Below are 27711 nucleotides of genomic sequence, written 5' to 3' on the forward strand. Positions count from 1 at the left end.
GAGCGCGAAGGATGAGTTCGTTCCGATATGCGTGTGCCGGCGTACAAGTTCTGGGGCAGAGGGAATTCCTTTGGGATTATTCTCATTTGTTTGGAAGCTCCCTGTCTATGTTGGAAAGGACCACGTGAAAGTGTCGATATCCCTATGCTTCCTACAAGAGAAGAACTACACATGTCTTTTCGAAAAATTGGTGAAATTAGCCACGTGCTGCTTATAAAATTGTGGCAAAGTTTCCCCAAAATGTGGACGAAGGGAACCCTCCAAACGATCGCGATAACTCTCGCGCGTTCGCATCTGCCGTATGTCGCGGCTCATGTGCTGACATGAGAATATTTTTTTTTTCCTCTCTTTCTCCCTGTTTGAAGTGTATACGGAGTCTGTTTGTATACTTTCCCCACCTTTCTACTTGTAAAAAATAGAGCATGTAAAAGACGCACCTCAAAAGTATGCCAAAAGAAATGCGGAGCTGTAGCACGGCCTCGTCCGGAAGGAAGAGGAAATATGATGAGGTGGGATCCACAGAAAGGGAGAAACTGTCGGCAGAGAACATCATACAAGGAAAAGACAAGAATGGAAAAGGAAAAAGAAGATCCATAAGTTTGTCTAATGCTTTTTTCAGTGCAAAAAGTTTCGATAAGTATGACAATTGTTTTAAGTTAGTTAGGAGCGATGCAGCGGACGAGCAGGGGATAAATTTGGAGAGGGAAGCGGAGGAACGATGCTTAGCTGATGGGGGAGGAAGTACAGGCATCACACGTGGCCAAGTTATAACCGGGGGAGAACGTATACGCGGGAAAGAAAGACTCACATGGAAAGCGCCCATGAATGAGTTCCTTCTCCATATGAAGCGTTTTAAATCTTTTCTTCTTAAAAAGTCCATGGTGTACAAAATTAGGTGTCTGAATCATAACTCCACATGGCTGTCTGAGCTGTCAAAGGGAAGGGGAAGAGGCAGACGAGGAGGAGTAAACGGGAGATTCCTGAACGATTGCCTAATTGTCAACCCTTTTCCCACCTACAAAGAAGTGGTTCGCTTGTACTATGAACAGAAATATAAAGAAGCCTACCTTAAGCTAAGCCGAATTTCAGTTTATTCCTTTTCTTCACCCGGGGAAGAAGACATACTAAGAGATAACTACTTCAAAGGGAAAAATTACAATTTGCATTTCATGATCCGCTCGGTAGTATCCATCCAGAAGATCAATTTTGATTGCGGAAAAGACATTGAACAAAAAAAGGAAAAAACAAAAGTCCAAAGGAAAGGTAAGAAAAATTCAATTTCGAAGAGATCATCAAATGAGTATTTTATTTCTGCTGACCAGAAAAGGGATAAAATTATTGATAAGGGAAACAAACTCCGAATGTATATGCAAAATGTGAAGAAGAAAAAAAAAGAGGAAGTAGAAAGGGAAAGAAAAAAAAAACGCATTTTCATTGTCAGGCATAAATTTATTAGGTACGAAAATAATGTAAATAGGTGGTGTCATAAGTATCTGCAAAACGGAACATTTGCAATGAAAGGGACAGCCAAACGGGGGAGAGAAAAAATGAAACGTTCTTCATGCAGAAGGGGAGGAAACGTTAGTGACCCATATACACATCACTCCAACGTGAGTACCAAATCAGAGTCATTACGCAGGGACAACTACGGGATAGTACCACGCCGTAGAAGTGTGCACAAGGCGAGTGGAAACCTTTCTGAGGAGGAACAGAAAGGGAGAGGAAAGGAAAAAGGAGACATAGACACCGAGACTGGGAAATTATCACATCGGACAGATGTTCCAATTGGAGAAAAGAGCGATAAAAAAAAACACAGCTCCTTCTTATGTGAGAAGGAAAGAATCCGTGACACGGTAAGAAGCCGAATCAAGGTAGACACCAATTTGTTAATCTTCCTCAAAATGTTGTGTTTGTATAGATATGCCTACTCCTTCGGGGAGAATAAAGTGTTAAGCTTAGGTGGGAATATTTCCTCTAAGGTGCACACCAAGCGTTCCGAAGCAAACGATCTGAATTTTCTGCCCCAAAAGGTGAGTATAGGAAGCGCTTTGCAGAGGGAAATACTAATGTATATCGTCCAATATCTGAGGAAAGTCCAGAAAGAAATTAAACTAGACACGCACCTTTGTCTGCTACTAAGTGTAGTTTACTACGATTTGAAAAAATTTCATAAAAGTTTGCTCTATGTGAAGAAAAGCATCAGACGTGACTACTTTAACTTTGTGGCGTGGGTTTTCTTTAACAATTTAATTTCGATAGAGTTGTTTACTGGAGGTAGTTCACGAAAAAGCAGAATGGGAGAACTTGAAAGTGAATCGTTAAGGAAAACCCCCCAAGGGAGTAGCCGCACGTATCGAAGTAGTTATGAATCCATTTGTGAAGAAAAAAAAAGATTTCGCGAAAATTCCAGAAAGTTGAAAAAGCTGTGCAGCCATCTGTTTCGAAATGAATATTTTCAAAGCGGAAAGGGGGACTTCCTAGATGTGGCCGAACACTATTCTAGGTACATCTACGTGAACCCGCTGCGCAACTCGGGGGCGTCTTTTTTTTTTAGGAACTGCTACTTTGTAAGTCGCGTTTTTAGCGAGAAGGAGGAGGAGCGGTGTCAAGGGGGGAAGCGGTCAAGGGGGGACAGGTCAAAAAAGGGGAATCACTCACACAGGGGGAGCCACTCAAGAAAAACCAAACCGCGGAACAGGAAGACACTCCTCGCATTTTTCGAAAGATACCAAGGGTACCTGAAAAGGTACAAGTTTAAAAGGAATCTCATGTCGCTATTCGGGTTCGCTCACTTTTGCTCCCTCAATTGTTCGCTCTACAAAGATTCCATAAAGACTTACAAACATTTAAAGGAAATCCTGCCGAACAACTTTTATGTGTCCTGTCAACTAGCCAAATTGTATTACTATTGCGGGGAGGCAAAAAAGAGTATGAAGTGCTTTGACAAAATGAATCGAATCTGCAATAGGAACATCATTTTGGAGAGAAGTCTGCTGGAAAGCTGTTGTGTTCGCTATTTGCAAAGAAGGGAAAAAAAAGGGAGGAGAGGCAAAAAAGGAGTACAAACGAGTGATGACGGTCAGTCATGCGTTCAGGTAATAAGTGCGAAGAAGTGTAAAGACATGGAAATGTTTCTCCTTCCTGGGTACTTCTCAAACGGGTTTATTTATGTGGAGCTTTTGGTGAACATGCTGGTGTGTGAGAAGAACCTCCCGGTGTTGTTAATTCTTCTGCGGGATTGTGAAAGGGCTGCGAGGAAATGCACAGGTAAAAACAGAAATGCAAAGTATGACGCTAAATTATGCTACATCAGGGGGAAGTATCTCTCTCTATGCAATCATCGGAAGAAGTCCATTCTTTGTTTCAAGGAAGGAATTCAAAGGAATAAATATCACGTGTTCTCATATATGGCTTTGGCCCAGGAGTATTTCTCCTGTGGGAATGTGAACAGTTCTGTTGGCATCCTTACGAAAGCCATTATTTTATATTTTAATAACTCCAGTGCGTGGTTCAGCTTGGCGAAATGTTTTGAATGGAAAGGGAATTATCGATGTTCCATTTTTTGTTATGAACAAGCAATAAATTCTCAGCAAAGTACCATTTTTTATTTTCACTTGTCTGGGATTTATTGGAAAAAAGGAGACGTGAACAGTTACATAGACACGTTGAAGAAAGGGTGGGTATTTAAAAAAGATCCCTCGTTCGCGTCTATGCTGTTTTTTATATACTTATTGAAGTTGAAAGCACAAAATAGGGGGAGTTTCTTCATGGGAAAAGAAACACAGGAAGGAAATGCCCCTTACCCCTCTAAAAAAGGAAGGAGTAAAGAAACGATTTTTCTTTTTTACGAAAAAAATAATGAATGTTTCAGATGGTGTGTCAAGTATTTAAAGTGTTGCTTGAATAAAATGAAGATAATGCGGAGGTTAAATCGAATGGGACGCGTTTCATCTCTCCTTAAATTCGAAGCTGAAGAAGTTGTAACGTGTGGCTCCTTGGGTAAAGCGCAGCTGGATGATAATATGAAATGTGACACCTACTATAAATGCGATAGTAATTCCTTTTTAAAAAAATTAAAAAAGATATTTAAGAGAAAAACAAGTTATTTTTGCTTTATTCACTTTTTAAGAAACTCCTCCACGAGTCTGTTTGAAGCTATTTACTACTTGGCACATTATTTCTTTTTCCACGAAAGTTTTTACAATGCTTTGAAGCTGTTTGAAGTTCTGTGGCACGCAGGGGGTATTTATTCCGAGGCCTCTTTCACGATGTACAGGCACACACAGAGGACGTTACAAAGGGGGTGGAAGAAATCCGACGGAAAAACGCGATGAAAATTTTCGAAGTAGTGTTTTGATTTTGCACACCTTTGTGTGGATGTGTTCCCTCGCAGCGTCCTTTTGTGCGACACTGATAGCTCTGTTATTTGGTCCCACCTTCCGGATCACTTTTAATTGCCCCATTTTTTGATGTACCCCGTCTCGAAGCAGTAAAATAGCAAAATTTGCTAGGGGATATCATTGTAGGTGGCCAAAAAAAGGGTCCTTACAATTTTATTAAGTATGATAATAATAGCTTAGCGCACAAGGGGGAAGCTAGCCCCTTTCTTTTTCGTTTTCGCCGATGAATTCGGTGTGCGCGCTTGACCTTGTTCACCTCTCAGCACACGTGGGCACATGGATACAGACATACACGTGTATGTATATACCTGTTGGTGTCTGCTGACGTGTGCTAATAGGTGAACACATTGATCCTTTCCACAAAAAAGCGACCCGCGTGGTGTTATCTACCTATTTGTAAAAAAAAAAAAACAGCGTCATAGGAATTGTTTAAAAAAAAAAAAAAAAATGAATGTACAGATGAATGCAGGTGTATGTCTGTGTGTATGGGTATTTTTACCTATATGCGTATTTGCATAAATTTGAGTGTTTGTGATTGGGCCCATTTGACCTGACTATCTCCAATTTCTGGGCATTTTTTAAAATCATGTTGGTTTATTTTTTAAAGAAGACAATCATGTCGCATTTTGTTCTTCTTTCTTAAGCACATGATGGGAAACATTTGAAGCATCTGTTCGTCGTTCAATCACTTTGATCTCATCCCCTTTTATTTCCCATTCGGTAAGGACATGCGTCTATGTATAATGAATATATAGTTTTTTTTTTTTTTTTTTTGTTTGGATATTTTACAAACAGTGAAGTCGCTGGCAGGGTCAACTTTCCTACCTCGTTGCCTAAATTTCAAGTGGCACATAAACCAGGTTGGTTATATTTATCGCCGTTATTATTTTTTTTTAAAAAAGGGTAGGTCTCTGTACACGTTAATAGGTGAGGGGAATGAAATGCTGAATTTGAAAGTGCCCTTTTCTTTAAGCGCCTGCATTTTGTTGTTCCCCCGGTATGGTGCCAGAAGGGAGGCACAATCAAATGAGGACACACGTGGTGATTCGTCCCATTTGTATAAGTCATTAGAAGAAAAGCAATTGAACCAATGGAATTGGGAAAATATCCCAACGGGCAAACTGTTTGGCGGTAGTGCAAATGAAGAGAAAAAAAATGATGAGAGAACCACCGAATTATCCCGTCTTTTCTGTGCTCACAAAGGAGTCTCCTGCGACGGAAACAACCTCCCCAGTGAAAACCTGTGTGCCTTGCGAGAATATCAAAATGCGAATCGATGTGGTAGCGCCCATAAAAGAAAGATCCAACTGAATGATATCTGTCCTTATGGCTTCAGCGATGGTAATTCCACCCTCCTTTTATACACAAATGGAGGAACGATGAAACAGACAAGCAAATGGAGTGAACACAAATTCGATCAGTTGTTTCTTCTTTTGAGAAATATCATACCCTCTAGAATGGCACGAAAAGAGAAGATGACACAAAGAAGGCATAAATACTGCATCACAGTTAGAGGAAGTGAAACAAGTAAATCCGTTTTTGAATTTTTGGAGGACGGAAGCATGAATCGAAATGTAGGGACCTATCATACATGGTACAAGGAAGATACTGATAGACTGTTTGCTTACCAAGGAGAAGTAAAAAGAATGATGAGTGCGGCAAGAAAAAGCCGAATATTAAATGAGGCATGTACACTGAACTGTGGGACTTATGGCACATGCAAAATGAATTCAGGACTTCAGTACTGCAATTGCAAACCGGGTTATTCAATGGATATAAAAAATAACTTTATCTGTAAAGAACACTGTTCAGTGAATAATGGGGGGTGCGATCCGGATGCGGTGTGCACGCCTCTAGATCCTCCTGGGGAAATAACAAATGGAGTCATAAAAAACGTCGGTGTTCTTTGCAAATGTAAAAATGGAAACACGAAGCATATGGGATATTACTGCAACTCTGGTTATTTCACGAGCCTTAATCTTCTCCTGCTGCTCTTTTTGCTTCTCTACTGGTGTCACTGAGGTTGGAGCGACATTTGCCATTTGGGCGGCCAATTTTGGTAAAGTGGTGAAGTTTTTGCTAAGCTTCTGCTAACTTTTTCGGAAGTTTTGAACAACCCTTTGAGAATTTTTTTTTTTCTTTTATGCATTAATGGTCCAGCCTGCGTCCCAATTATGGGACGGCGTCAACTGCCTGGTTTGCAGCCGCGTAGGGACAGCAGGACGTGCAGGTTTATGTGAGTACGCATGTGCGTTTTTTTCCCCCTAATTTTTGTGAGTCTTTTTTTTTTCTCCCATCCACTCCACCAACAGGAACTTTGCAGAGTTCCACTTCTTCACTGCGGTTAGTATTTTTATACACCCCCCGATGCGAGTTAACACAATTTATCTCACACACTTTTCTTTTTTTTGTGTGTGGAGAAGCGGTAACTAGTTCATTTCGTCTGTCTTATGAGTTTACACGACATGTAGCTGTTGAGTAGGTTACCTACCTTCGGGGCAACTTTTTTTCGTCCATCGACTCGTGACAGGTTTTAGGCGTTTCCACCTTCGGATGTATGACATTGGAATGCAGTGTGGTTGTGTCATGTGATGCCCATGAGAAGATATAACCCTTTGCGACATTCTCACATGAGGGTAATAGTAGCTACATACAAAATGGGTTACTCTTTTTTTTTTTTTTTTTCCCCCCGCATCGTTTTAAAGAGAAAGAGAAAATAATTTCGCTGTGAATCAAAATGGCAGGTCCCTAAGGAAAAAAAAAAATTGCAGGTATTGTACAATTTCTGTGTTTATTTAAAAAATCGCGAAGCGGAAAATATCAAATGAAGTGGTTTTTAAAATAAGAGGCACTGGTTTGAACTCCTTTTCGAATTTCTCATTCGAGGGAAATTACAAAATTGGCGAGTTCATGTGTATGTATAAGTACGTATCTTGCGCAAATTTTTTTTTTTTTTCCTTGCGTGAAAACATTTATGTATCATTTTTACACTCAGTTTTAAGTTACATTTTTCGCATATGCTCAATTGTTTTTAACTTAACATATATGTGTAAAAGCTGTTCGCTGATTTTGCATTCGCACAGTGCACTTTTCTGTTATTTTTACTGATCTTTATAAGTTCGCCAGGGTAATTTAAGAACTTGCCAAAGGTGAAAGCAAATTTGAAGTTTGAATGGCGAAGAAAGACACGTACGTAGCATTGATGGGGTTTACTATCATGTTAGTTCTTGAATTGCGGGACGTGTAAAATTACCACCAGATCATGCGCCTCGGATATTGGCGAAATTGCGCGGAGTGATACGCCGCTCATGCGCACAGTGACTGGGGGAGCAACGTGATTACCCACGTCAAAGAGGAATGGTGAAGCAGTAGTCTATTCTGTCACTATTTCGCTCCCCATTTTTTGTTTTTTTTTTTGCTTGACCGCTGCTAACGATGTTGCAAGGGAAGATTAAAAAGTTCAAGCTACCCATTAATAATAACATCGACAATTTTTTAAAGGACATAAGCTTAAAAAAAAATGAATATGTGTACGGGTGTGGGGCGGAAGATATAGAAAATGTGAATCTGAAGGCCGAGTGCATAATTAATTATTTCACTTTCATCAACGAGAGTTATGGCAATCTGTTACTTCTGTTGTGTCAAGAGGGATTTGACACTGTCCTGAATTACATACGCATAAGTGACAATTTAAACGATGGAGAACAGGAGAAGATATTCGGCTGTCTAACTATTCTAATTGAAAAAAGTGTAGACGTTTTTAAAAACTATTTGAAATGTGTCGAAAAATATCAACAGAAAAATGGGTATTGTGATAATGGAGTGGAAATGTTACAATTTATTCTAAACGAAAATAATAGCATCATGAATATGATCATTCAGTGTCTGGAAGATAATTACAAAGAGTATTCTGTACATGAAAAGAGGAAAAAGAAATTTACCTTTTTCGAGATCCACGAAATTTTAACCTCCTACTTTAATGCGCTAACATTTATTTACCTAAATCTGTTTAATTGTTATTATAACCATAATTTTTGTAAGCAACAGAATTCCGAGATGGTGGTTGTTAATGTTCAGAGAGGGAGGAAAAAACTGAAAAAGGACAACGATGAAGAAACAAATGTCGCTTTGAAAAATATGAATTGTCTTCTGAACAATATCATTTTATTGGTAAGCAACATCAACTTTGACATTTTATATGACCAGGTAAACATCCCTGTGGTGGATTTATATCTGCAGTTTTTTCTAAATATCTACACCATTAACCAGGAAAATAACAACATGTTTAACATGAGTACCTATCATGATCACATCTCGATGATTATTGGGACCCTGTTGAAGATGTACATTAAGGAAGAGAAGGGAAGGGGTGGGGTTGGTGCTCTGTCCAGTAGGGGCAACACGAGCAGGGAGAGCCATAAAGGTGGGGGAAAAAAAAGCGGTTCATCGGGGTGGCGACACAGGGGAGATTTCAGCGAGGGATTAAGTGAAGATAGTGAGGATGGAGTTAACGACCATAACAAAGGTGACTGTAGTGCCGATCAGGGTGGTACTCAAGTTAAGGAGACGCGGAAGGACCCCCCTAAAGAAGAAGACAACAAGAGCGAAAAGTCAGTTGGCGAAAAATTCTATTCCTTCTCCTTTACGTACATTTTTTTAAACAACTGCAAAAAGTGCACCACCGTGAATATCTGTGATGCCCTGCTAAGGGTGAAGAACACGGACATTCCGACAATCATTATAAAGGAGTTTATCGATTATATAAAGGAAAATTCGCTCCTCTACTTAAACCTGAGCGTACAAACACATGCACAAAATGAAATATTAAATGTGCTGAATTTTTTGGAGTACTTATCGAAAAATTTAAGTTTCCATCTTCTGTCATTTTTGAAAGACTTAAAGGACATGCTGGGCATTGATATTTATTACATTAGAAAATCCATTTTCGAGATATTTAAAAATTTTATAACTTTAGCCAAGGCTAGTGAGGAAGTGAACGAGGGGGGAAGTACGGACAAGGATGGAGACTATGGGCATGTCACTCGTAGTGAAAGGTTTAAGATGAACATGGACACAGGAGAGTTGGAAGACGATGACGGAGAGGAGGAAGAGGATGATCTAGAGGAAGATGATGATATAGACGGGGAGGATGATGTAGAGGGAGATGATGATGGAGCGGGGGAAGCTGGAGGATTCGATGAAGAGGACGAATCGGAGGAGACAGACCAGAACGACGATAGCAGCGAGTTTTTCTCTCAAGGAGACGATGATGAGAGCCAGTCGTCCGATGAGGAATTTAAAAAAGGGAACGGATCTAGGAAGAAGAAAGTAAACGCGAGAAGAAACAACAGAGGTGGTAGCAGGAAAAACGCGAAAAAGGGTTGCATACTTAGGAAGAAGCAACAAGGACAGAACAGAAAAAGAAAAAAAAAAAAAATGAACGCATATTTAAGGTCATTTCGACAAAGCTTGAACGAAAGCAAAATCAATACGTACAAAGATATGATTCACAAAATAGTTATGGAGGACATTCCATTTTTACAATTATGTTTTAGTGAGTGCTTAAAAAACAGAGCCTTTGTTATGAACGTGTTGATGTCGAGACAACATGATTCGAAGCTGCATGTGCGTTGCCATTTATTAAAAGTCTTGCAGGAGCTAATAGAAAATAATTTCATCCCTCTCAACTATTACAATAACTTGTGTTTGATATGCAGCGAACGGATAAATGACAAGTCTCCACTGGTGAGGCAGAGGGCCTTTTCCCTCCTTTCGTGCATAGCAAGCGACGTGGTGAAGAATAAATATGTCATCCCCCTGCACACAAATAGGATAAAGAAGGAGCTGGCGAACCTGAGCAGGAGGAAAGAGGCGATGAAGAGGAAGGAGCTGTCCAGTGGAACGGGAAGGAAAAGAGTTAATCTATCAGACAGTGATAGCAGTGATGGGGGAGGGAGCGACATAACAGATCAGGGTGAAGTAAACGGGAAAGCGCAAAATGGTAGTAATCACAACGTCTCCACCGGAGTGAGCAACCAAGAGAGAACAAAGAAGAATCACCAGAATAAGTACGATTTGTTAATAAAAATGTACAACGAAGTTTTATTCATTTCGATTATTGTTGACGATTGTGTGGAACTCTGTTTCAGATTGTTATACTCCGTGGTGGAGACGGACCAAAAGAGTGCCATCCGATTTATTATACTAGCACATATGTGCGGAAATAAGAAAGTAGAGGAACAAATGAACAAAGTATGGTCTCTAATTTTTAGCAACAATTCCAGCATAGTAGAAATTATTATCACTGAATTTGTAAATGTAAACATAACTTGTGATGACTATCGAATCAGTGCCTTTCGATTAATTAATGTGTGTCTTAATAGTAAGTTGAAGGATCTGTCATGTTTAGAGAAGATAATGGAGTGTCTATTAATGCAGGAGAAGTGCAGCGTAAGTGTTACCAAATTGCTGGATGAATTATTTAACATAATTTTTGTAGATACATTCAGTGAGAACAAGAATTTGATCATCAAGGAAGGGGCTCTGTTGCTGATGAAGATACTCTGTTATTCTATCCACACGGTTAATTTAAAAAAAGGGAAAAAAGAACATCACTTTGTTTTTAGCAACAAAAGGAAGCATCTCATTTTGGTATTCATCAATCAGTACAAGGAAAATCTGCACTTTATAAATTTGCTAATTTTAATTTTGAGGTATAATAAGACGAATAAAATTGTCCAGAATTTACTCATCATTTTGTTTAACCTCGTTTTTGATCATATGTCTGATGGGAAGGGCGAGAAAAATGGAGAGAATTTTTCTGCTAGTGAGATGAGTCCCCGGGCATCCTCCCTCGGGAAGAGTAAAGGTCGGCGCGCCAGCGTTAACGATGTTGTAGTGAACACGCGCAGTGGGGAACCACCCGAACTGATCGACTATTTCCCTCTACACGATGACAGGAATGTGTGGTTCAAGTGTTGTCAGTCAATTGTGGAAAGCATGTACGAACACTTTGATGACTTCCTTGCCATCTTTGCGATGAAGATGAAGAGCATGCTTAGTGCCATCCTGTGTGGTGAAAACAAAAGTGCGAATGAAGATTTTACTGAGAGCAGAGGGGGAGACAGCTCGGCGTGCAGACTACGTAGCAAGGGAGTGGACGAGGCGGAAGAGAGCCCAGTAGACAAATCAAGCAAGGTGTCCTGCTTCATGCTAACGAAGTTCATATTCGTGTCAGGTCACCTAGGGTTATATACCTACATATATGCAGAGAAGATACAAAACAATTTGAAAAAAATCGCATCGAAAAGTGACAGTAACTATGGAATGTGTACGAAGGAAGAAAAAGACAGAGAATATTTCGACTACGTGGTTGAAAATATGATTGTATGTAATAATCTGTTGGGAAAAAAAATTCTGCCTTTAATATTTTTAATTTTGAATAACCCGGAAAGTTTTTTTAATGACTGTGTAGTTAAGGGCGAAGCGGACGGGGGGAATAAATGGCCTCTTAAAAGTGGAACATACCCTCCGTTTAAGGATTCCGATAACATGAAGGGAAATATCTACATGCATTATGAGATGTACTTGCTCGTCCTGGTTTGTCTCCTAACCCTGTGCAAGTTTTGCATAATTTCGCAAAAGTTTTGCCAGAGCGTCATGAGAGATCACGTGTCGATTATACAGCTGATTGTGTCCATTATAACGGAGGAGGGGAACTCCATTTTTGAGTTGAAAACGGAGATGTTGCTGGGAAAAGGGGGCGCCCCGTCCAATGGAGACGACGCGAGGAACGACCGCATGCTGAGAAGCGACAGCGATGACAACGGCGGTGGTGGCCGTGGGGTGCCCCATTTTTTGCAGTCCTTCTCTCGCAGGGGCAGAAGGAAGAAGGGAGAAGGCAAAAAGGAAGACAACCATTTGTGTATCGAAAATGAGAAAGTGGAGAGATTTGTCACCCAGGAGGAGGACATCCAGGACGACCCGTGGAATCTCTTTCGAAGCAGAATCATGTTCAGGACGGTCTCAAACGTACGAAAAATGCTCCTAATCAGTTACGCCGATTTGTTATATAGGCACCCAAACTTATTGGAGCCATACAACAAGTACATTTTTAAAGTTCTTAATGATAAAGACATAAACCTGAGAAGGACAGCTGTCTCTGTTTTTACGCATCTTTTCATGACGGACACGGTGAAGGCCAAGAATATTTTGCTTGTCCATATGATGTACTTAACCATCGATAAGGATGAGAAGATATCGAGTGGGTCCAAATCGTTCTTCTATGAATTAGACAGAAAGTCGCATGTGACACTGGTCAACAACATATGTGACATGATTTCCGTCCTGGCGAAAAATGAAAAGAAACTCAAGTACGAAATGAATAAAGAAATCGAAGAATTCCTTCTGAGCTTTATTAAAAAGAGTAAATATAACGAAACGTTGGTCGAGAAGATTTTCAAAAAAATGAAAGAAGTCAATATTAACAACACCGACGCGCTGAAACTGTACATGCAGGTCTTTCTAAACATACAAATTGATGAGAAGGTGCTGAGTAGAATGAATAAAAACTTTCCTCTAATCAGATACATCATAAGGGAGAATCAATACATTCAAGATAGCTTCATTCATATATGTAAAAAGGCCACGGAGAAAAAGAGGGGAAGACCGGCAGAGGAAGGACAACACCAACAGCAGCAACAACAGCAGCAGTCGAACGCGTCCAACAATGAAAAGGGAAATAACGAACGGGTCGAAAATGACAAATTGGAAAATAAAATGAGGGAACTGGCTGAAGATATCCTAGGCAAAATCGAGTCCACCACAAATAAATCCAAGAACGTTTCGAACGCTCATGAGAATGCAACAAATGTTGTTTTGAAGGAGTCGAGATGTAAGGATGATGACGATGTGGTTCGAAATGACGAGGAACTGAGTATGAGCAGAAATGAGGACGGTGGGACTTAGCAGCGACGTGTGAATTGGGACCGCACCATGGAGATGCAACTTCGGGGGGAAGGAGGAAGGTTTCACAGTCGAGCACAAAGGGGATTAACGGATGATCAAATGGGAGATTCTAACAATCTTCATATTTTCGAGTCAAAGCGGCCGCGAAAGATTGGGCTGCCATGAGCTAGTCACATTGCCGCTAGCGCATCACGTGTTTGTTCTTGTTTCTTTAATTTGTGGGGAAGCAGTCCCTGGGGGCGTCCATGATGCTCGGACGTGTTCCCTACACGTACATAAATCCGTACATAGGTACACATTTGTCTTCACTCATTTTTAGGCCTATTTGTGCAACTACAAATTCGCCCTTTTTTTCATCCCTGCTGCTTTTTCTCGCCGCTCGTGCGTATGCATGTACCATTTAAGGATGGAAACAAACAGGGCGAGGAAAAATGGAACATCGTTCGAGCGAGTTTGTGGCACCCACTTTCGTGTGTTTACACGATGCGCGCTTCGTTTCACCCCACTTGCAGTGATGACGGGGGTATGCAGATCTGTACGTGGGAAAGTATGTGTTTGTGCTGGTGCGCACGTATGTATGTTTTTATGCACACATGTATGAATGCTCCGCGCGCTTTTTTTTTTTATATTTTTTTTTCCCCTTAGCACTGCATTGCTACAAATGAACAATCTCTTGACAATTTTGAAACCGCTGGCCGTTTTGTGAATCTTAAAAAAGGATAAACGTTTGAGGGGCGCGAAATGGAAGATGAAAGGAGGAGCGTCCACGAGTAGATGCCCATCTTCCATTTGATAATGTAGAAGGAGGGGAGTTGTCCTTTTGGGGAAAGAAGCTCGATTTATTCCAGGAATACACTCGCAAATTTGTGGGAAATATTCTACTCTTCCTCGTGTCCTTTTTTAAGAAGGTGGCTGAAGGGGGAGGGGTCAACGACGGGGGTGGAATTGCTAGTACAATTATATGCCATTTGGATGGATTATTTTTCTTCCAACTGAGTGCCACACCGCACCACCACACGGAACACTGCATCGTTTAAATTTTCTGTTTAATAAGGATGTAGGTTTTGTGTAAGCCCCATTTTTTTAACCTTTTATAGGCCTCAAGTATCTCCGTTCTGGAGACAAAGCTCTTTTCCATCATATCTTGAAAGTGCGGCAAAAAAATGTCATATATGTGTGGGTAGAAATGGGTTGTGTTTAACGTGCGGGATTGCATAGAGTAGGGTGCATGCGTGTAAGTATATCTTACCCTTGATGACATAGTGGACTATTTCCTTTTTCACCCTTATCTGAACGAAACCGAAACCATCGGTGGGATTTATTCCTTAGGAATGTATTGCTCAGAGAGCTTTTTATTTAAGGGCAAATTTTGAAGAAAATAAAGAGGGGAATTTTCGCAACAGGGTCCTCACCAAGTACAGAATTAAGTCCGCTAGCCATGGGAGCACGATTAGATTCATGTTTTTCTGGAAGGAGGGTGGGGAACACACAGCAAGGCGAAATCGTGCGTATATAGCTATGCATAGGGATTTACTTATACCTAGGTATATATTTATGCATAGGCATATACTTATGCATAGACCTATACTTATGCATAGACATATAGACCTAACTGTGCATTGGTGCATACACCCTACTCGGTTAGACGCCGACCCGACACTTTCTTTCCCGTTGGAACTCCCTCGCCCCCTTTTACCTCCAAGCCGCTTGGGAAATAATCCATCAAGGAATACAGGTCCAAGTTTTTCTGAAGTATAAAGTACATGTTCTTCTGGGCTTTACTATGGGCAATTTTTCTTTTCATTATAATTTCGACTTTCTTTTTGAGTAGGATTCTGTTTTTTATTTTATTTTGCTAAGATTGAGAGGAGTGAAACAGGGGGAGACATGGAAGAGGTTGGAAGATGACCCACCAAACGTTTTCATGCACTCAAGAATGTGAGCATATATGTGTCTGTTTTTTTTCTTCTTTTTTTTTCCTCCTTTCTGCGCAACATGAGAAGGATTTGTTACCGTTTGTGTGTAAAACTGGTTACTATTATGTTCGTAGTTTTTAAGGGATTGATATTTCTCTTGTCTGATTGGTTCGTAGTGGTTTATTTTGTTTATTATTTTATTTAACTCTTGGTCTTCATAAATCTGTCAGAAGGAGAGGAGTAAAAAAAAAAAAAAAAAGAAAACATAATTGTATGTAAACATAAGCTAGTGTATATAATGCTAAGTGGAGCTATCGGGGGGCTTGCGAATAGGCCCATGTATTGAGGCTGGAGAGAAAGTTACCTCTTTTAACGCTTGATTTAGGACATCTTCAACCAGCTTCTCAATCTGGGGCTTCACTTTTCTTTTTTTTTTTTTTTAAAGTACAGAAGGAGATTAACAAAATGGTGAATGGGGTAATAAGTGCAATGTATGTGTATGGTCGTATAATTTCAGGGATGAAGCAACGAAATGAGATATTCTTCTCTGAATTGCATTTGCGTCACGGTTATACGAAAGTTACGCATCGTTATTTTCCTTTTGGATATTCAATAATCGCTATATATTTTTTTTCCTTTTTTTCATACTCGTAATATTTGGTAAAGTCGTCAATAAAGACTTGCGTTTCTGCGTCCTTGTAGACTGCCTTCCTTATTAACATGTTTTTTCTATCCGTTATTCGCTTTTTCTTGCTGGCATATAACTCCCGCTTCTTTTTTTTTTTAAACTGTTCTATAATATCTGCGCACTGAAAGTCGTCACTTGAGTTGTCTTCCATGGATTGGCTACTGGAGGAGGGGGTGGCATTTTTTCCCTTCTTCACTGATATGTCTTCACATTTTTCCGACTGAATTTGTACATTTTGTTTCTGGAGAAGATGGATAAGATATTTATCATCACTTTTTATTTGTATGAATTGGGGATTATTCCTTTCTTGTGTTTTGTCTTTAACACTCGAATCTGCTTGGTCGACGGTGTTCCCTTTGCCACTTTTGTGCCCTTCACCATCTGGATTAACAGCATTATTTGGGTCGTGTTCTCCCCTTATTTTCATTAATGTCTGTTCGCGATATTTCATTGATACATTGGTTTTGTTTTTTTTCGCTTCTGTTTTTTTTTTCAACTTGGTTTCCCCACTGTCCCCATGGCAGGATTTGCCTTTATCATTTTGAGCAACTGCAAAGGGGGTGTATAACGCCCGGTTCTACTTTTTCATTTTTTTTGATCGAACTTTTTGTAGTACACTTTATTGGGGAAAACTTATCGTCTTATTATATTACCATCTTTTAGTGGGCTGTCTGCGGACGTGTTGGGATAATCCTTCCCCTTTTTCCCTCGGGAGTCTGTAGCCTGATTGAGCACCATCGCAGCGTTGGAGGGAGACTCATGTTTACATGGGCACATATGTAGCCATGAAGGGAACAGTAGAATTCCGTGTGGCTCACTAAGACTCAACCTCCTGTATATGTAAATCTTTTCTGACAAACTCTTTTTGGAAGATGGAGAAGGAGGCGCTGGCGGTGTTGCACACACTTTGCCCATTCTTTCAGAAGGAAATAAAAATGGGAGAAGTTACAACATAGTGCAACATCAACTTGCTGGCTATCACACCGTTTAGTTTACCTGTCCGTGTGCTTTTAGAAGACTCTTAGGGTTTACGTTGCTGCTCGATTTCCAGGTTGGCTGTTTTTTGGGTTTTATTCTGCGATGGGGGTGGAACGCATAAACGTGCCTTTGTGGTGCCTAGATGGAGACCATTATGCCTCCATGGTGTTTACGCGAAGAACATTGTGCCTTTTTTCTGGCTTTCAATTTTGATTACCCTATTGCTTTTACTTTAAGGTTAGCCTTATCTTTCTTCATTTTTACTTACAAGAAAGAGAAAGGAAGAACGGGGAGAAATAACTGCCTGTAACATGACCTAGGGGAGTAACCCTTCCGTGTGCAGGCATCCTTGTGTGTCCCTCTGACAGGGGGGGAGGATGTCAGAGGGAAAAGACGCAAGTGGAAAGAAACTATGACACGGCGCGATGTTATTCCCTGTAATGAGGTTTAACACATACAGGGGCACAGTGGATGCCAGTTTTGTTTCTTCTCCTTTCTTGTCTCTTTTTTGTCAAGAGTTAAAAAAAAAAAAAAGAAAAAATGCAAAAACGTTCACATGCACATTTGCGGGCCAAGGCAGCAATAGTGAGATGAAAGAATACGTGAAGCGTTTCCATTTTGGGGAAGTCATGAGAATACATGGATTAGGAAGTAACAGCCCTGGAATAACCTCTCACGAATGGCATTTCATAGTTTACATTTTTTTCTGGATGTTCTAACAGTTTCCTGGCGTTCTTATTGAGTATAAGAAAATTTTTTTTCGTATATACAGAAGCGCTTTATTTCTGGCGGGGTTCAATTTGATCAATTTTACATAAATTGAAAGGGGAAGAATAGAATTCATTTTAGAGATGATACGTGTAGTTATTCACAAATGGGAGTGACATGTTTGGAAATTTATGCAAAAGGGGATGATAAAAATGAAGAGACAGTCTACAAGTGGGTATATTTTCCTCATTCAACAGAACGCGATGGAAAGATGATGCCTAGATGTGTCCTCACAAATCGGCACATCTTATAAGAACAGAAAGAAAAAAAAAAAAAGGAAATTTTCTCCCATTGACAAATACAGAACGAATGGAATTCTTCTATGAGTGTGCATAGGTAAACATTCGTGCACTTGTACATTTCACCACAGATGTGTACCCTTTGCTCTGCTTTGTTTTGTCACTTTGAAGGGTATACGTTTTGATTTAACCCCAGAAGGATGTTAGGGATGCTCCCATTTTCTTCCTTCCGATGTCTTATACTCTGAGTTAAGGGTGACGCATAGGGTTTCATCAATCGCACACATCACTAACTCCACTGGCATCGCTTATATTTTTATCAAATACTTCATATCTTATGCTAAAAAGGCATTACCACCGTGAAATAAGACCTTGCAGAGTAAAAGGAAAAATCAGCTATTCCAATACATAAGCGCTCATTTTAAGTGAAAAGCATTTACATCCAATTCACATGATTTTCCTGTTGTCCACATAATAATATATTTGAAGTACCTCTTAATGAAATAGAAAACTTTACCCCTTCTGCTGTATTGGGCGTTTCCACTTTGCTTTGCCTTATTAAAATTATATCATAAAGCAGAGAACTATTTCTGTACATGCATCTTTTTGTATAATAAACTCAGATAGTTTTCCCCATATTCTACATATCCTGCACTCTCATTTTAAAAAGAGAATAAAAATTAACACTCTTCAATCCTGAACCTAGTATAGATAATACTTATAATACCTCCAATAGTATAGTGAAGAGAAAATACTTAAAATTCATAAATAGAGTCTTCGAATTTGAACAAAATAGGACATTGTGTAAAAAATAATAGTACGCCTCGTGATATGGATTTCCCAAATTCCAACGGACCCCTAAGATCTAGATCACTTCCCTTTTTACAACATGAAATAATTAATTTTAGGTTATGGCCTAGAAATTGACCGCACATGGCATACTAAAATATGTACTTAAAACATCCACCCTCCGTTTTGTAATTTTGCATATAAGTAATATTTTTCCCCGAAAAAATCATATACACCTCAGATGGTAACTTTCTTGAGATTATACCAAACTCAAAAATGTTCATGAATTTCTAATTTTTCTCAGAATTCTTTTCTTCTTTTAAAATTCAATATTATACGTAACTCTGTGAAGGGAATCGTTTTCTAAATGCTTCACACAATTTCAGCACAACATGAAAAAAGAACAGTAAATAGCATTGCTTTTATATGGTCCTAAAAATGGGACACGATGGGGAATGAATACCATTTCATATAAAACACGTTTTATCTACCGCGAAAAATCATTCTGTATGTAATTTTCATTTACCTTCAAATCCATGACAATCTAAATTTATGTAACTGCCTCAGCCCATTTTTTTTTTAAGTACTTAAAACGTTAAAATGTTCCCATTCTGTTCATTCTTCGAAGTGTCTCTGTAATTGAAAATTAAATATTGCGAAGTTATTCTTACTGGAGAAAATTGAATTTATAATAGGAACATATATGTTATTGGTTCTAAGAAAAATCACAAAAAAAAAAAGCGCTATGTTCAATAATTAATTATATCACAAAAAAAATGTATTGTTTCTGCATTTCTCAGTAAGTAAATTTATATACTTCTATATATAAATTAGAACTGAACAATATTTTTAAAATATAAGTAATCACACCACCGAAAAAAAAAAAAGAAAATTCTGAGCAGTCTATTCTAAGCCTGTCTGATACATAAGAAAAAGAACATACTTCAATATTTATCGTATCCTCCATAATTTTCTATTTCAGTTTTTTATGCTATCTTCTTAGGAACTATACTGACAGCTGTACCTTTCCTGTTAAAGAGACAATAAAAAAGAGCAATTACACTTCTATGTTAATTTTTGCCAGATATCCCTGAAGTAAGAAAAAAAAAAATGAGGCCACCTGAACATATAACATGACCTTGGAAGCGTTATATCGTCCTCGCATTTTGAGCATTTTCCCATCTATAGACGCCGACTGAAATACATTTCTGTGTAATGCGAAATCATAGAGACAAGAGGTTATATCTTCTGATGCACATGCCTTATACAACTTCCTGCACATTTGTAATCTACACATAGAGGCAAACTTCCCATAATAGTGCTTCCCTTAGCGATAATTGTGAAGGGACTTCTGTAGGAAATATTTTAACTACCCTCACTTCTACGTCCTTAGTAACTAATTTCCTTTTTTTTTCACTTTTCCCTGTTAGTAATAATACCATTTTGACCATATCTTGATGAGAACATCTCCTTATCATTAATCATGTCTTTCTTTATATGAGGCTGCACACGTCGTACGTTCAACATCAATATAAGAACATGGGGAACGCATTATAAGAGTGAAATATTTTATTCTCCTCTTATCCAAAAGAAACGGTTAAAATATGAATTACGCAATGCAAAAACACCGCAGAAACCGCAATGACCATAAGAAAACATTGCTATCATAACAACAAAAACTTATGTGAAAAATTTTTTCTATACACATATGCAGCGATATGTAAGGATATAATTATGGAAACCGGTATGTGTTTTACACTTTTAACTCTTCTATTACATGGTAAATGTCGGCGCCCGCACAGCACAGATGTCATTATATCTGGTTAGGTCTGTTACAAAGGGAAATGTAAAAAAGAAAAGTATTTCAAGAAACAAATGCAATAAATGAAATAATTTAAAATTTAAATAATACGTAGCTATACATCAAAATTTTGATAAATATCTTTGAGGATATTCTTCGTTGTTTCTGTTCATTAATTCTTTCTTTTAGTTTATATATGCTGATGAGAGGCCGTTTCAGAAGATTCTCAGCATATGACCCACAATCATACATACATTTATGCACTAGATATTACAGAATTGCAACGTACATATAAAAGGGGGTATGGAACGGAGCTGCTATAAATGAAGAATTTCACGAAATTCGGCGCACAAAAATTTAATTGAACTATCACATAATACTATTCCATTGTTGTAATATCTTCGCAGTTGATAATACATTCCCGCAGCCGTTCTATAATCATAATTAACGCTAGTTGGCTTAATCGATTCCTAAGTCCCATAGACGACGATGAACATACTAACATAATATTATGCATTAGAACACACTATGTGGGTGTATAAATAATTATAATAGAAAACACATCAAGGTGCGTACATTTTACATGTAATCCCGTGAATTACATCCTATAATGATGACGTAGGAGCTTCGTAAATACATGAATTTTGTGCGAAAATGTACCACCTCGTGTACACGATGCAAATAATGGGCAAACGATACATGATATACAATTAATTGCTAATACGCCATTATTATAAAATATGCGTGAAGTGTATTCAACAAAATATATAATTTTAATGGAAGAAAAAAAAAACTTACATTTATTTAAAAACACAATTTTTAATTTACTCCGCACTGCGTCAAAAAAAAAATGCCATACCCCAAGAATATAACGTATAAGCAAGGAATAATTCTTAATGAACATTTGTCTAAAAAAATATTTCTCCGCAATTAATTCTAGTTATATGAAAACACTACGATAAAATGGTTTGCAACTACTATTTTTCCGGTGGAAATATAATTGTTTTTCTTATGACAGAAATAAAATTACACTGGATTTAGATTTTTTATTCATCTTATTCACACACAGCAGCGTATTTTGAGGATATACGCTTCTATTTGATGCAATTACACGAGCGAATGAATGAAATATATAATTCATTTAAATTCTTAGGATAATAATTCGGAAATTTCCAGTTCACAAATCTGGGCCCGATAATATACTTCCTTTTTGATCAAATCAGCATTTCTACAAGAAAAGAAACAAATAATGGACTTTGAACTATATAGAAAAAATGTAATTAGTCTATTCTCATCATTTATAGAAATTATTTACAATGCCTCTTATAAGACCATTACACACAATTACAGTGCACAGATGGTGTGCACTCAGGATACCGTGTCCATTAACAATTTCTACACTTAATGCGTTGCCTTGTATATATAAACTTCTTTCTATATGTGAAATATAACAACAACAGAAGTGTATTGCACGAATAAATCATTTTATGCGTAACCATAATTATAAAATAAATTTATACTAAAGATAACAAAGTATTAATTTATAATAGGCAAATAATAGCATTGTTCAACACCGATAAATCATAAAATGTCCTACCCTTTATCTGCTAATGTATGAGTTGCATTAATTATGCCAACGCCACGTAATAAAAAATAATAATCCATGTCTATTGCTAACAATCAAATTTATAGTTGTCTCAAAACAGAAAAAAAAAAATTAGAAAAAAAAAAGAAGGAAAATAAAAAAAAAAAAATTAGAAAAGAAAAAAGAAGGAAAATAAAAAAAAAAAAATAGAAAAGAAAAAAGAAGGAAAATAAAAAAAAAAAAAAATAGAAAAGAAAAAAGAAGGAAAATAAAAAAAAGAACATAGAAAAAGATAAAAAGAGTAACAATAAGAAAAGAAGAAACTAGCACAGGAGGAAAGGAGAAAATTATAAAAAAATGCAAAAAATAAGAAGAAAAAAGAGAAAAAAAATAACCCTAATAATTCCTCCGATGTTGCTCTTGTGGAAACCACCCATAACAAAGTACTTGCCAGATATCTATACGTAATTCTTCCATATTTTAGCGGCCTCATTTCCATGGGACAAGGTGAGCACATTTCTCAAATGATTCATTCCAATTATCATATACTGTTCTCCCAAATCTTCCGGAAATATGTATGAATTTTCCACTATAGGCAGGCGATTCATGACTCAGTGTAACGGACTTTGTTTGTACATTACTCACTTTACTAATTTCTACTTTGTACATGAATTTTCACCATTACTAAAGGAATTTTCCCCCCAAGAACAGGACACAATAAGGAATGTACTTCACAAAATAGAAAAATAACACAGAACTCATAATTACATAAATCTAACGAACAACATTCTTTAGGGTTTACCTAATTCATATCTTATTAACAGTATCCGTACACCAGACGCAACATGCACGCAACGCACATTGGCTAAAGAACTTTTATATTTCCTCCAGATCTCACAACTACCGAGTTCTCGTACATTGGACAATAAGACTACGGAGTTATCAATAAGGTGTATTATAAACAAATCCCTCCGTGTACTATATAATTCGTATCTCAATTGTCCGACATAACTAATATGAGCACATGAAAAATACATTCACTCATAAAATTAAATATGCTTTTTCAACCCTATCGATATATTCCCGCAAATGTATGTAACACGGACATTAATATAAATGACATGTTGTTTATATTTCTCGGGACATTACTCCAGACGCTCAGTCATTCCAGATGGCGTACACACAAATATCTGATTCTAAATGGGAAAATAATGAATGCGCCGGAGACATATTATACGACATGTGAAAAAGGAATTAACGAATAAAGTTCAGATGAACCTCTCGAGAAACTCCTTGGTGTTTTATCAGTGCATCATCATTTCGATGTTTACCTGGCTTTATTCAAATATTACCATCAATTGGATACATCCCATGAGAACGATTCCATGCTCCGGTATAACTGTTCAACATATATATTTTCACCACGCGAAACCAATGCTATAGTATCTAGTGTTCACGGTAAGGGTTCATACAATTATGACAATTTGGAATGAAATTTTAATTCAGACCAAAATAATTATAAATAAATCAGAGGATACCTGAAATTTGACTGCAGTTTCATGTTGCACATGTTTCATTAATAAATTCCAACTGCAAATATAACAATTTCAGCCATATGTATATAAAGAAGTTACCTAATCATTGTGCACATTCATGAAGGATTAAGATTCGAATCACTCATAAGAAATAATAATAAATTTTCAAAAAGTTATTTCAATCATAGATGATCCTACTGCCTATATATTGCAGTACGCATAGAAACGAATGGTTATATTCCTTGAACAAACCCTAGGTGATTGTTCCTGGTAACACAATACGGTTATGTTAGCATTCGTAAATACATTACACAATGGAGGCCATGGCAACAATAGCATAAACAGTTCTTTCCTTCCATTGTTCCATATACTTCTCATTATTCATACTATTGTTACGATTTTCTCAGGAAAATTTGGCTTCTTACACGACCACTATTGCATGTTCAAAGTGCTACACGTTTTCTTCATATGTACACACTCTCAACCTTCTATAATTTAAGGAAAGAAACAAGAGCGTCATAAGGCTTAATAGTTCCTATTAATAGTTATCTCAACTACATGTACTGGCAATGGCGATGAAGCTCTTAAATATCATTTGTAGACAGCTTATGTATTGGGAACATATTCATGAAGTCTCTTTTTTTCTCATTTATATCTTCTTATCATACATAATTACCAAATAAGTGGAAATTACTATTTCTTCTTATCAATATCCTCCTGTCATTTAAAGGGCTCCTTATGAAATCTATTAACTTCTACGGGAATGTAAATGTAAGGATCACTCTAAGAAGCAACTGGCTTCTTCCTCATTTCTCCTATTCTTCTATACTTTCCTCAGTTCGGCTCCAATCACAGTTAACACTACGGATAGATACACTCCACCTGAGGACACATATGAGCATCTTTTTACTTTTTCAAATTACACACATCTCGTCATGCATTCTTCAAAAAAGAACACCATATTCTAACTAATTATAGTTACAATGCATCCGGTGAACCGGAATCCACTGTATAACTTCCTATAACTGGACTAAATATGTGTCAGATTTTTTTGCAATTACTCCAAATCTATTCTGGAAAGAACTTTCTTATACTATGACTCAGCATTAGTAGTTGCATGCCTTCAGGGTATCCTATTCTGTGGTTTCTTTAAATTGACATAGAGCATATTTTAATAAACCCCCTTATGGTGTAAGCTAAAAGGAAATTCCCAAATAATGTCACATGGTTTCCCATTCTGAACATATATTTCTCTCAAAACTGAATTGTGCAAATTCTTTATTTTCTCGTTTTTAAGGCATAATTCTTTGATTAATCCCCAAATATGTACCAAAAACGTTATTCATACTCTGATACTGATAATACAAAACATAAAATGAGATTCCAATATAACTGTAACAACAGTGGTACTAACGCGTACAGTAAGTTCAAATTCTACTGTTAGATATTATACTTACTAAGTACAAACATGAACGTTGACAGCAAAGTTCATTAATACTTATGGGATGGCCTCCCTAAATCAGAGGCATATTTATATAGTGTTCACGTGCGATATCGTAATAGTACATTTTGAATACCTCCTCTCATAGAGTGCGCGTGCTAGCATGGAAGCTATTTTTGAATCGCTACCAGAATTTCCCACTTTATTGCATAGATATGCCTATAGCATTATGCCTAATTTGAACATTCTTTCTCACATTAACCGGCATTAACGGCTCGGTACCGTATGTATATCGACTTTGTCTTTCGCAAAGATAAAAAATCTGATACTTCTCTAAAGAATATTTAATCGAAGGAATCAATACTCTTCCTATGCCTAATAAAAATTGAGTCTAACATTGCGAAAATAAATTAATCTATGAACATCCCCTATGGTTAAATGCAAACACGTGCATTCATAACTACGTTTTGACGTTGATATAAAATATATTAATAGGCGCCCTCTAAATCTCCCCTGAGGTCCTAAGAGTTCAAATTAAATAATTCGTTAATTTCGTTCATACGTAAAGAGAAATTTCCTCCGCTGACCTGGCCAATAAGGGTTCACAAACAGCGTACTAAAGCACTACTTAAAAGATTTTACTAAATACAGTTATTTTCTTGCACCCGTTAGCAGTATACTGGAGTTTTTATTTTAGTGTAACTAGCATAAGAGAAAAAATTCCTGTTCTCCATTGACTTGTTGATACATCCTTTACTGGACATACCATATGTTCATTCATTCTCTCAAAAAGAATCTTCTGTTTTCATAATTTTCTCTTTATTTATCATAGGAATTTGTTTCCATTTGTGTACAACTATACATAACGGGTTAATATGCAAAAACGGAAGCCTATACAATAGATTTAAGATACGTATATTACAAATTCGGAAGTACTCCTTCTGGGGCCAACAATAAAGATATTCACTGCTATCCTTAAAATAATTAGTTGTTTCATTTCTATATGCGTGTAGGATAACTTATTGATAATTCCTTAAATCCACCGCTCTTCTTTCGTCCAGATAATATTCTTACAATACCAACCTCCAGCATAATATATCATGCTAATGAAACTCATTTTTTAATAAACCAATGTTTACACATGTTGCACTAAATCTTGATATTCCGCAATAATCTAAGAATTCAGTTGTAATCATTAATTCCCCCTCAATAACATTAGAATGATTATATATTTTCATTAGAAGTAATTACTTTTTCGGATCCTTCTTAATCATAACTTTGTTCTGCAATAATTACACATGTGTACATGCCTGTACATGTATATATATATCCAGATGTTTATTTTTATCTTCTGTTATTCTAAGATTGCGTCATAATTCTCTTTCAAGAAGAATAATCCCAAATTTCGTACCTCTATCCTATCTTGTCTTACCTTATATCAGTGTCCATTGCCATATGGTATCTTTTTATACGTATGATAGTTGGTACAATGGAAAATGATATAATTTGAAAATAGCATAGTTCGAATTGTATGTTGAAGGTAAAAACTTCATTTATGTGTTCCTTTAATATGATTTCTACTTACAGACAAAATATATTTTGATGAAATTGCCATGTACCACTAAAATCTACAAGCGCCAGAATCTTCTCCTATTACGGACAGGGGCATGAATATGTACTTTTTCCCTTTCTTTATCGTCATACATAAATTTAGAAGTTTCTCCTGTTACTACGTTTAGTATACTACGGTATATTATGGATCTCTCTAAAATCTGGGTATTTACTAATTATTTGAATTAATTATATATTACTCCGATTCTTTTAATAGGGAACATTAAGAAATAAGCCGTTCCATTTAATCACGTCTTATTATTGAATAAAAGGAGTTTCACTGTGAATGATCAGCATACGTGGTACACAAAACAATACATAATAATTATTCAAAGAACAGAAGACTCCGCCTTAACATAAAACACAGTATCTGTTGAATACTACCATAACAGATATCTGTTATAATGAAAACGTGCACCGCTTACTATATATTGTTCGAATCTTCATTATATGCAGGAAAAAATAACAAAACAAACACCTGAGTTTCCTTAAACTCCTTCTGTCCCATAATCCCGGAAACCCATGAATATATCCCGAAATAGTATTCATTCATCAGTGAAATTGAATATTTCCTACATGACAATTTTCTGGAATTCAGAACCTTTCAGACGTTCAATTGATGATGAAGACTGGACTAATAGATGGGTAGGTTACTCTGTTGCATTTTAAATATTTAGTCGACACAGAAACCGTAAATGTAAAGCCGAAACCGTAGAGTCGTAAATTCAATGGTGACCCCAGAACCGTAAGTTGAAACCGGAACTCTAAACCGTAAACGCAGAATCGTTATCGCTAGATCTAAAATCTCAAGACGAAGATTTTAAATCCTGAAACCATGAATTCTAAACCATCAGTCCTTCCATTGTTTCCATGCCCTTATATAAGTTGTCCTGAAGTTGCTGGCTCGCTTTTTTGTCCTTTGTCTTGTCTTCCCTTAATAATTGCCTCATGTCCTCAGTCCTATGTTAGTCGTCCCAGTCTATCCCTCCGCTT

At 37.3% G+C, this 27711-nt stretch overlaps 5 protein-coding genes across 5 annotated transcripts; 3 read left to right on the forward strand and 2 right to left on the reverse strand.

Moving 5' to 3' along the window:
• Positions 1–458: 458 nt before the first annotated feature.
• On the forward strand, positions 459–4334 carry C922_03836 (hypothetical protein; the record flags this gene model as incomplete). The annotated part of the gene is made up of 1 exon (XM_008819425.1): positions 459–4334. One exon carries the CDS (start codon positions 459–461, stop codon positions 4332–4334), a length of 3876 nt encoding a protein of 1291 aa, XP_008817647.1.
• Positions 4335–5341: 1007 nt separating this feature from the next.
• Positions 5342–6421, forward strand: C922_03837 (hypothetical protein; the record flags this gene model as incomplete). Its single annotated transcript, XM_008819426.1, has 1 exon — positions 5342–6421. One exon carries the CDS (start codon positions 5342–5344, stop codon positions 6419–6421), a length of 1080 nt encoding a protein of 359 aa, XP_008817648.1.
• Positions 6422–7835: 1414 nt separating this feature from the next.
• C922_03838 (hypothetical protein) lies at positions 7836–13367 on the forward strand (the record flags this gene model as incomplete). Its single annotated transcript, XM_008819427.1, has 1 exon — positions 7836–13367. The coding sequence occupies one exon, from the start codon at positions 7836–7838 to the stop codon at positions 13365–13367; it is 5532 nt and encodes a 1843-aa protein (XP_008817649.1).
• Positions 13368–14400: 1033 nt separating this feature from the next.
• Positions 14401–16709, reverse strand: C922_03839 (hypothetical protein; the record flags this gene model as incomplete). The annotated part of the gene is made up of 8 exons (XM_008819428.1): positions 14401–14510; positions 14617–14656; positions 14780–14833; positions 15064–15222; positions 15381–15506; positions 15648–15708; positions 15932–16520; positions 16625–16709. The coding sequence occupies 8 exons, from the start codon at positions 16707–16709 to the stop codon at positions 14401–14403; spliced, it is 1224 nt and encodes a 407-aa protein (XP_008817650.1).
• A 79-nt stretch (positions 16710–16788) lies between these two features.
• C922_03840 (hypothetical protein) lies at positions 16789–17207 on the reverse strand (the record flags this gene model as incomplete). Its single annotated transcript, XM_008819429.1, has 3 exons — positions 16789–16887; positions 16968–17046; positions 17167–17207. The coding sequence occupies 3 exons, from the start codon at positions 17205–17207 to the stop codon at positions 16789–16791; spliced, it is 219 nt and encodes a 72-aa protein (XP_008817651.1).
• Between the last annotated feature and the right edge of the window lie 10504 nt (positions 17208–27711).

This window comes from Plasmodium inui (genome assembly GCF_000524495.1).
Source record: "Plasmodium inui San Antonio 1 unplaced genomic scaffold supercont1.17, whole genome shotgun sequence".
In the NCBI taxonomy this organism is placed as follows: Eukaryota; Apicomplexa; class Aconoidasida; order Haemosporida; family Plasmodiidae; genus Plasmodium; species Plasmodium inui.